Below are 10,087 nucleotides of genomic sequence, written 5' to 3' on the forward strand. Positions count from 1 at the left end.
ATTTGTAAAAGGCGGTGCGAGGTGGGGCGCAAGGTCTTCCAATTAATGTCTTACAGTAGGTCTGAGGGAAGTTAATGTCCGTCTTGGTCGTTCGATTGGCGACTACCCCGAGAGGGGAAAGAAGGAGGGCTTTTATACGTTTTGTGGTGGGAAAATTCGTCAGATGACCAATTGTTTTAGCAGGTGTGGGGTTAAAGTTGGTGTTAGAAAGACAACATTATGACGAATTTCGCCGGTAATTGTAAACTATATACGGATTCATCGTGAGAATGTTTATAGTTAAATAGTAAGAGTTATAAACTTCTCATGCACTTTACATTTCGTTTCTGTAGGTTCAAATTCCTCTAGTTAAAGAAATTTATTATAAATTTAAAGTTTTAACCTTTTTTATGAAATTATATGAACTTCGAATTTCACAAACTGAAACGTCTGTCATTTTATTATTTACTAATGAATTTTATTATTATTATTATTATACGTGTTTTTATATGAATAGAAATAGCAATGACCGTCTATTTGCCAATATAAACGATCGCGCTTTGCTGACACCTCTGCTATTTGGGCCTGCCTGAGATTAGTTATTAAAGACGATTTCAAAAAATGCCTTTTCCAACTGTTTCCGAAAGCTTTGCGAATATTGTCAAAATATTGTATTGTGTCTCTTATAGCCTACTTTAAAGCCCGATAAAAGTAATATCTTTGTATCTTTTGTTTTTTTGTCAGAATAAAAATAATAAAACAGTAATTTGAAAAATTCTTTGTCTATTAGCACTAAAACTTGGGTTTAACTATTTGATTGTCAAAAATATATTTATTGATTATTACCACTTTTGAATTATTACATTCACATATAACAAAATCTAAAAACCATTTATAATAGACACAAATATACAAATATGTAATTATAAATTAAGATAATAAATGTGGATACTCACGTTCTCGGCTAATTGTCTAGACATTTTGCCAATTCCATCTGAAAAGCAGTAAGGTTTTCCTGTAACAGGATTTACTCCACCTTCAATATCATCCTCTGTAATGACGTAATGATGCTCTAATGGAATTTTCACTGTGTCTTCTGTTTGTGAAAAGCACTGTCCCAAACGAGCCATGTATTTGGATACGCTTTTGGTTATCGAGAAATCACCCATCCATGCTCGAATAGTATCGGCATTATTTCCTTTATTGTCTTCCGCATACATCCATACACTATGATCTCTGATTTGAGAATTTGACCATGCCAAAAATTTGTAATGTCTTGCGCATATTTTTATTCCTTCAATCATAGGCATCGTAACTGCGAATTCCAATAATGCAGCATCACTGTAATTTGCTGACGCACTCAATTTCTTACCGTCGTCATCTCGAAAAGATACTCGCAGTGCGTAATTTGAATCAAAATTTCGCAACATTCTGTTACTGAATTGAAATTCGGGAGGATAAAACAAAGTTGTTGTTGGAGTCAAAACTACTCTCCGAATCAATTTGGCATCAGAAGGCGTTGTATATTCGTTATCTTTTGCACGAATTTGATGATCTGTTTGACAATACCATTGATACATCAATTCGATTGCACGTGGATAGTGGCAGAGTACACCACGTTCTTGCAAATCTAATATATACTCCAAAGCTTTCTCTAAGTAAATTGGATTTTCGTTGCATTGCTGTTCTATCTGATTAATGAATGTTTTCCAATTTCCTCTAGTTTGCTCTTGTAAGACAAAATTTCTAGTAAGTATTGCGTATAAGTTGTAAGTGCAATCGAAATTCTTCAAATTAAAAGTCGGCAATGGCAAATATTTTCTTGTTTCCAATTGTATGCAGCCATAGTAAATAGGCATTGCATTATTACATGAATGAAATCTACTAACTATTTCTTTAGCAATTTCTACATCTTGAATACGTAACATCAAGGCTGTCGATTTGCCATGCACTTCTTTATCGATGGCATCTAAGGTTAGAACTCTTCGTCCCCTAGAATACGCAACGGGAGGATATTTCACTTCTAAAAAGAGTAAAGCACAGTCTTTCTTTATATTTAAAATAATTCTCCTTACGGACGAATATTTTATTTTTAATAAATTATTGTTATCGTCGTAAATATTCCTTTTATGTCTTATTTCCAACATCCGTACGTCATGATAAAAATTTGCCGACAGAAATCCTTTCACATATCTGTGTATTACATAATGCGTTTGTGAGCAGAGAGTTCCAAAGTAAAACATATTTAGAATGATGTTTTCGTGACAAGCAATCTTAGTATGATGAAAACATTTGGCGGTTGAGAATGTTAACCAACATTTTATATCGGTCCTGCACCAGTATGTTGCCAAAATGTCCATTTCGGAATACACGTCGGCAAAGAAACGGTTACTTTTGCACTCTACTTGAATCACGTGTTCGTCAAATACGGGTTTATTGTCGTGTCTTTCTGTCTTTTCCTCTTCGATCCATTGTACTACAGAGAACTTCCACTTTTCGAGATGATTTTCTAAAATCTCTCTAAAGTCGGTGGAAGTTGAATAGTCGTCTAACGAGGTAATTCGAAATTGTAGTCGCATTTCTAGTTATCTGAAATATTAATAATATCAATTTTTGAAATCTGTCTTAAATATGAACAGTCATCTTTGAGAAAGAGCATTATATTCACGTCATTAAAGCAATAATATATGCAACCAACGCGGTAATTAATTGTGCTACAGTTTTCAAGTACAGTTGTCCTATAACGTCAGCAATTTGAAAATTGTAGCCCAATTAATTATCGTGATGCAGATGGACAGCGCGAATTTATAATTCCCACCTTCTGCAAGTTCTTCGTTAATCTCGAGAACGGAATTAGATAGATAAAAGTCGAGACCGGATATGGAAAGCTTAAGGGCAAGCTCCTATTAAGTATACACGAATTTCCGGTCGGGACCAAAACTATTTTTTTGAATTAAAATGTTAAAAATTGCAGCCAAGCATTGTGATGACGTCACAGTAAATTGTTGCTCGTTTAAATATCAAAGGATGTTAGCTATGATGCAATGTTACGTGGTCACAACTAACCTTTAAGTATTGCGAAGGAATATTTTTTAATTACTAGATTTATTTATTACAAAAGTTTTTAGAAAATAAAGAAACAAAATTAATAGCTTTGGAAGAAATCGACACAATTTTATTTAAACTCTTTCCGTCCTGTGATAGTAAGATGAGCTTCTCACTATACCCATCAAGAATTTGGGCGGGCCAACAATGGGGCAATCGATCGGGTAATGAAAGAAGGGACAGAATATCTAAGATGAACAGCCGTAAAAAATTCTAATATGAGATTTTTACCACATAAATATGAGAAACTGAATGATTTAGAACAGGTGTAGCGAACTTTTTTCAGCTTGCCTGGCATATAGTAAGCATACTCAGTTTTAGAGTTGTTTACACGTGCCGAAGTTTTAGACTGTAAAAAACGACATTTAAATAAGTTAAAGGAATATTCTTTAATTAAAATAAATGTAAAAAAGCTGATTGAAAAAAATGATCAAGTGATAAACCGAAAGAGCGATTGAAAAAGACAGAAGGTAATCGAAATCATATGACAGTTATGTACGAGATGATTTCTGCTTACGCGAGACTTTGTGCAAGCGTATCATAGGTTTGCCACCCCAGATATAGACCTCTCTAATCACTTGTTTTAATTTATTTACGTTTTTAATTGCCTTCGTCTCAGATAAAAACAAAATTACTTTAAAAAAGAAATTTTACAGTAATTTTATATTAACAGTTCAACATAAGTATCCACATATATATAGCCTATATATATATATGTATATATATATATATACATATATTATATTCCTTCATTCTTCTAGTAAAATCTGCAATGATACTCATATTTTTATTATTCCAATAGACTTCTATAGATATAATCGAGATGGGTTGATAATAATAATAATAATAATAATAAGCGCAGAACCCAAACGATTAGGAGTTGAAAGTTGAAATTTGGTACACATTATAGGATACACCATGAGAATGTACACTAATAAAGGATTTTTTAAATTTTCCCTCTCCCGCGGGGGGAGAAGGAGAAGTTTAAGGATAACCCTGAAGAACTCGGCTTCTACTATACTATTTTAGATGCGGTTTTTTGCGTTTTTGCAGGAAATCAAACATATTTTTAGACCCATCTAAAAATTCTCTAATTAGACTCAAAGGGAGATCTAATTCTTGCGCCCGGAGAAAAACGGGTAAAATCGGCTATAATCTAATAATCTTAATGTTTGCTTTCATTACTTCTAGTCGGAGCAAGTCTCGGCTCAACTGCTAGTTTCTAAGAATTCAAACATCGAAATTTGCTTCGAAATTCAAATTTAGGAAAGCTTACTATTGTGACCCTCTAAATTCAATCTGTAAAACCATCCAAGCATTGATACAAAAACGTTTATAATAAAAATTGAATTGAAAGGCTGCATTATAAAGGTTTTTGTGTCGATGCTTGAGTAGTAATTAAGTGCAGTTAAAGAAGAATGTAAGACCATTGAAAGTTTCTTATAAATTAAAATATTGTACAAAATACAATTTGACTTTTTGTAAAATACAGTCGACTCCCCTATAAGATATAGATACGTTCCATTCTTTGGAAACAGTAAAAAACAGTAAAAAACCCCCTATAAGATATAGGGTTTTTTTTACTGTTTTTTACGGATACTGGTCACAATTTTTTCGTAGTTTTATAGGAATCGTAATTATAGGGACCGTAATTATAGGAGGGTCGACTGTACCAAAATTCTGACTCGTTTCATAATAAATTTATCTTATATCTAGTTGATTAGATAAAAATTGAATTTCTTCGTAACATGGATTAAAGAAGAGCGCACGTTATAAAAGCGACGATAAAGAAATAAAAAGAATAATTAAATTAAAAAATACTTTAATTCACTTATTTAATCTCTAATTAATTATGATCGAAGGTTAAGAGAGAAAATTCGAAGAATGTCTGTTTAAATTTTAAAATCGAACAATATTAGAACATTCGATTTTCAAATGTAAACTGATTAGTTCGGTCTTTCTCAGCCTTTCTTTAGAAAGTTTTTCTCTTGCGGACGGGTTTTTGTCAATATTTTTCTATAATTTTCTTTAACAAAATTTTAAATAAACCCAATTATGTTTTTACAAAATTTTCATTTAAAGAAGGCTGGAAAAAATTCACTTTTCTTTTCATAGATTTTGTTTCGATATAACACGTTTCAATAAATTTGTTTTTTTTTTGTTATTATATATAAATCTTCATTTGTGTTTTTAATTTTAAAAGAAATATTTTTATTTCTTTACTAGCAAACTGCTTAATTAAAAAAAAAAATTAGAATTTGCATTTAAAACTCGATACACACTCGAGTAAATCTTAATTTAAAATTTGGATTTTTTGTTTATTATTTGATTCTTCCCACTTTATGGTCACGTAGAGAGAGCCTTTTAAACACATCAAACGAGGCTTCGAGCAGGTCCTAAACGGAGGAGTAAGGAATGGGACCCGACATATGCCTTAACCGCCTTGACAATTTCGCCGTCTACAGGTGTTAGAAATGTCAAATATTACGGCAGTGAATCCGCTCCAATTCACTGACAATTCACTAACTATTTGAAATCGTTCTAAAATCGGAACACCGTAAATCGTTATTGAATAAATGGATTTATTCTTTTTAAATTGTAAAATTCAGATATCTCCCCAATGTTCACTGATTGATAAATAGTTGTGTATTGCGGTTAATGAAGGGATTAAAAAACTACTTACTTTTAGCCTAAAATAAAAAAATTTATTTGAAGATTATTAAGACCACGGAAGACGCACGAATCATTTTGCTTATTTCAATCTATATAAGTTATTCGCTTCTATGAGAAAAGCAAAGATTCGAATCACATTCAAAAATATATAAATTAAATTTATATATTTCGGTTCTTTTATCATTTTAAACTACGAATAATGTAGACAATTAATGGACTATAACATACCAATTTGAGTCAATTAGGAAGTCACAACTTATTCGTTTTTATAATTCGAAACTTGGAACTTTGAAGAAAAGATTTTTAAATATAATAATCTCACGAAAATATATTTTGCTATTTCTATTAATCGCCATAATAATTCTACATATACACGTACTTAAATTAAATTATAATAATAATAAAAAGTGTTTTAAATTTCAATTTACAACTTACATCAAAAACGATCCGTTTCGAACCTTTTAACTCGGAAGTAATCCCCTTTACTACGATGACGTCAAATTACGTTCGAAAATACATTCAAACGTCTAATGTTTAAAATTATGGTTTTTGTATATTCAAAAATCTATAAAATACTGAAATACTTTTAAATATTCTTACAAAAGTATTTTAAAACTTATATATACTCACTAGAGATCATTTTTATGTTAAAGAGGGTTCTTTATTAGTGTTGCAACGAATAGTATATTCGGCCAGGAGCGTGGCCGAATAGCCGAATATTCGGCTCGATTAACGCATGTACGAAAATTTGCCCGCAAACCGCATTATGGCAAAGACACTGCTTTCTATTGGCCCACTGTCACTACGCTTCGCCAATCACGTTAATTCTTGACAGTTGTAACAGAAAGACAAGAGCGTCATGGCAGTATGTGATAAATGATGATATCAAATGTGGATAACGATGAAATGACCTACACGAGTAAATAACGGAAAAAGAACAGAGAAGGACTGCGAAGTGAAAATGTGAAAATAAATATGAAATTGAGTTGATAACATAATGGAACAAGTTGAGGCAGCTTTTTTAAATTTATTATTATTTTTTAAGCTCTTTCCGCCCCGTGGGCACTAAGAAGGCCTCTTTTTGCAAGCCCATTATGGGTACGACCAGTCCCACAATGGGGCGACCGGGTGGAGAGGGACGGGGCCCGACATATCCGGACGGACCACCCCCCGAAAAAATTCTGGGGATTATTCGNAACATAATGGAACAAGTTGAGGCAGCTTTTTTAAATTTATTATTATTTTTTAAGCTCTTTCCGCCCCGTGGGCACTAAGAAGGCCTCTTTTTGCAAGCCCATTATGGGTACGACCAGTCCCACAATGGGGCGACCGGGTGGAGAGGGACGGGGCCCGACATATCCGGACGGACCACCCCCCGAAAAAATTCTGGGGATTATTCGACCTATCCGGATTCGATCCCTGGTCCCTCAGAGCGGTAGGCTCCCACCTTGACTACTCGGCCATCCGATCTAAGTCGAGGCAGCTTATTGGCGCGAAATTCGTGGCCGTCAATGCCAAACAATTATTGTTATAGACTTCGGAATGCTAAATACTTGTAATGAAAGTCACTTAGCGTGCACAGGCGAAAGCCTGGGGCCGTTCGGGCTACCAAGCTGTCTCGAATCTGTGAAATCATACCTGTGACTTATTTCGATATCCTATATGTTTTTTTTTCTCCGTTATCACTAGGCTACGAGTCACGTAATTGTAAACGGAAAAGTGACGAATCAAAAGTGTCGTGAGTGCGTATTATGATGTATGCATAGGCATACGTGGACTAGAGCGATAGAGGAAAGAGAAAGGGAAGAGCAAAGACGAGCGCTTAAAAAGAAGAATAGGCAGGGTCAGACCCTCAAATGTGCGATGATTCTCGAACGAATAGGTGTGTACGTGTGCTGATCTTTGTAATTATAAATTGTGAATACAAGTGACTGTTATGTGAATACAAGTGAATATTATGTTCTTTTTTATTTTGTGCATGTTATAAATTATAAATAAATATAAACAAACAACACTAACCCCGGTAACATTAAATCCCGGTACCAAATACCAAAATTATTAATTTACTGTGTTTTTGTTATTTCTTACTCCCGTTTTTAGGTATTTGGTATTTCGCCGAATAATGATTAAATATTCGGTATTCGGTCGAATAGAGAAAAATAGGCCGAATAGTAATCGAATATTCGTTACATCACTATTCTCTATGCTTCAAAATATAGGGTTCCTTAACGATGCTCCGTACATGACGTCATGCGTGATTTCGACGAAATTTGGGATTAGTTATCATTTTTTATTGGTACGGTACAACGGTACATGACCCGTACCGCAGTGCACTACTGATTCGATGACAAAAATTTCATGATATTTATTACAAGTTGAGAAAGAGCGTTAACCAAGCCTCTTCTATGTGGCTTGCAGAATTGTGTTCGTTCTCAAAATCTGTTCGATAGATTTCGGTTAATCGCTGCCATTTTGTATTAATTGCGACGAGGAATTCAAGAATGATATAGGGGTTCACTTGAATGTAAAACATAGGCGTCCATATCTTAGTTTCCGATATACGGAGAGATTTTTAAGCAGTGGCATAGCGTAGTGGGGCGGCAGGGGCGGTCCGCCCCGGGCGGCACTTTTAAAGTGCGGCAAAATTTCACAATAAATAATAATAATATCTTGTAAAAATTTGAACCATTTCATTTCATATTTTTGTCGCACCTACGATTTGGACCGATTGAAACGTGCACGGAATTTTTCATTACTTATTCTGTGACGAAACTGCATTTTAGTCTTTTAAATTGAGATACCTAAATAAGGGGGGGGCGAAATTTTCCTTTGCCCCGGGCGGCTGACACACAGGCTACGCTACTGTATATAAGGCTAATGTCAGATGAGCGTGAAGACGACGACGCTGTTGTTTCAATTTACGGTGGCGAAGTCGGTCGTTAGACGAGCNTTTACTAATGAATTTTATTATTATTATTATTATACGTGTTTTTATATGAATAGAAATAGCAATGACCGTCTATTTGCCAATATAAACGATCGCGCTTTGCTGACACCTCTGCTATTTGGGCCTGCCTGAGATTAGTTATTAAAGACGATTTCAAAAAATGCCTTTTCCAACTGTTTCCGAAAGCTTTGCGAATATTGTCAAAATATTGTATTGTGTCTCTTATAGCCTACTTTAAAGCCCGATAAAAGTAATATCTTTGTATCTTTTGTTTTTTTGTCAGAATAAAAATAATAAAACAGTAATTTGAAAAATTCTTTGTCTATTAGCACTAAAACTTGGGTTTAACTATTTGATTGTCAAAAATATATTTATTGATTATTACAACTTTTGAATTATTACATTCACATATAACAAAATCTAAAAACTATTTATAATAGACACAAATATACAAACATGTAATTATAAATTAAGATAATAAATGTGGATACTCACGTTCTCGGCTAATTGTCTAGACATTTTGCCAATTCCATCTGAAAAGCAGTAAGGTTTTCCTGTAACAGGATTTACTCCACCTTCAATATCATCCTCTGTAATGACGTAACGATGCTCTAATGGAATTTTCACTGTGTCTTCTGTTTGTGAAAAGCACTGTCCCAAACGAGCCATGTATTTGGATACGCTTTTGGTTATCGAGAAATCACCCATCCATGCTCGAATAGTATCGGCATTATTTCCTTTATTGTCTTCCGCATACATCCATACACTATGATCTCTGATTTGAGAATTTGACCATGCCAAAAATTTGTAATGTCTTGCGCATATTTTTATTCCTTCAATCATAGGCATCGTAACTGCGAATTCCAATAATGCAGCATCACTGTAATTTGCTGACGCACTCAATTTCTTACCGTCGTCATCTCGAAAAGATACTCGCAGTGCATAATTTGAATCAAAATTTCGCAACATTCTGTTACTGAATTGAAATTCGGGAGGATAAAACAAAGTTGTTGTTGGAGTCAAAACTACTCTCCGAATCAATTTGGCATCAGAAGGCGTTGTATATTCGTTATCTTTTGCACGAATTTGATGATCTGTTTGACAATACCATTGATACATCAATTCGATTGCACGTGGATAGTGGCAGAGTACACCACGTTCTTGCAAATCTAATATATACTCCAAAGCTTTCTCTAAGTAAATTGGATTTTCGTTGCATTGCTGTTCTATCTGATTAATGAATGTTTTCCAATTTCCTCTAGTTTGCTCTTGTAAGACAAAATTTCTAGTAAGTATTGCGTATAAGTTGTAAGTGCAATCGAAATTCTTCAAATTAAAAGTCGGTAATGGCAAATATTTTCTTGTTTCCAATTGTATGCAGCC

General features: G+C 33.9%; 2 protein-coding genes across 4 annotated transcripts; both read right to left on the reverse strand.

Annotated features, from left to right (window-relative positions):
- Window positions 1-555: 555 nt before the first annotated feature.
- On the reverse strand, window positions 556-6,302 carry LOC111615791. 3 transcript variants are annotated; one of them, XM_023357227.1, is made up of 2 exons: window positions 6,193-6,302; window positions 556-2,568 (listed from the first exon to the last, which is right to left on the reverse strand). In XM_023357227.1, exon 2 carries the CDS (start codon window positions 2,556-2,558, stop codon window positions 903-905), a length of 1,656 nt encoding a protein of 551 aa, XP_023212995.1. In that variant the 5' UTR covers window positions 2,559-2,568; window positions 6,193-6,302; the 3' UTR covers window positions 556-902. The 3 variants fall into 3 exon arrangements, with proteins under 3 accessions (XP_023212995.1, XP_023212997.1, XP_023212996.1); XM_023357229.1 differs by lacking the exon at window positions 6,193-6,302 and adding an exon at window positions 5,986-6,010; XM_023357228.1 differs by lacking the exon at window positions 6,193-6,302 and adding an exon at window positions 5,768-5,797.
- A 2,517-nt stretch (window positions 6,303-8,819) lies between these two features.
- On the reverse strand, window positions 8,820-10,078 carry LOC111615792 (probable RNA-dependent RNA polymerase 1). The gene has a single exon (XM_023357230.1). The coding sequence runs from the start codon at window positions 9,821-9,823 to the stop codon at window positions 9,167-9,169; it is 657 nt and encodes a 218-aa protein (XP_023212998.1). The 5' UTR covers window positions 9,824-10,078; the 3' UTR covers window positions 8,820-9,166.
- Window positions 10,079-10,087: the final 9 nt, after the last annotated feature.

This window comes from Centruroides sculpturatus, unplaced genomic scaffold (genome assembly GCF_000671375.1).
Source record: "Centruroides sculpturatus isolate CEXI.00-Female unplaced genomic scaffold, Cexi_2.0 scaffold2588, whole genome shotgun sequence".
In the NCBI taxonomy this organism is placed as follows: Eukaryota; Metazoa; Arthropoda; class Arachnida; order Scorpiones; family Buthidae; genus Centruroides; species Centruroides sculpturatus.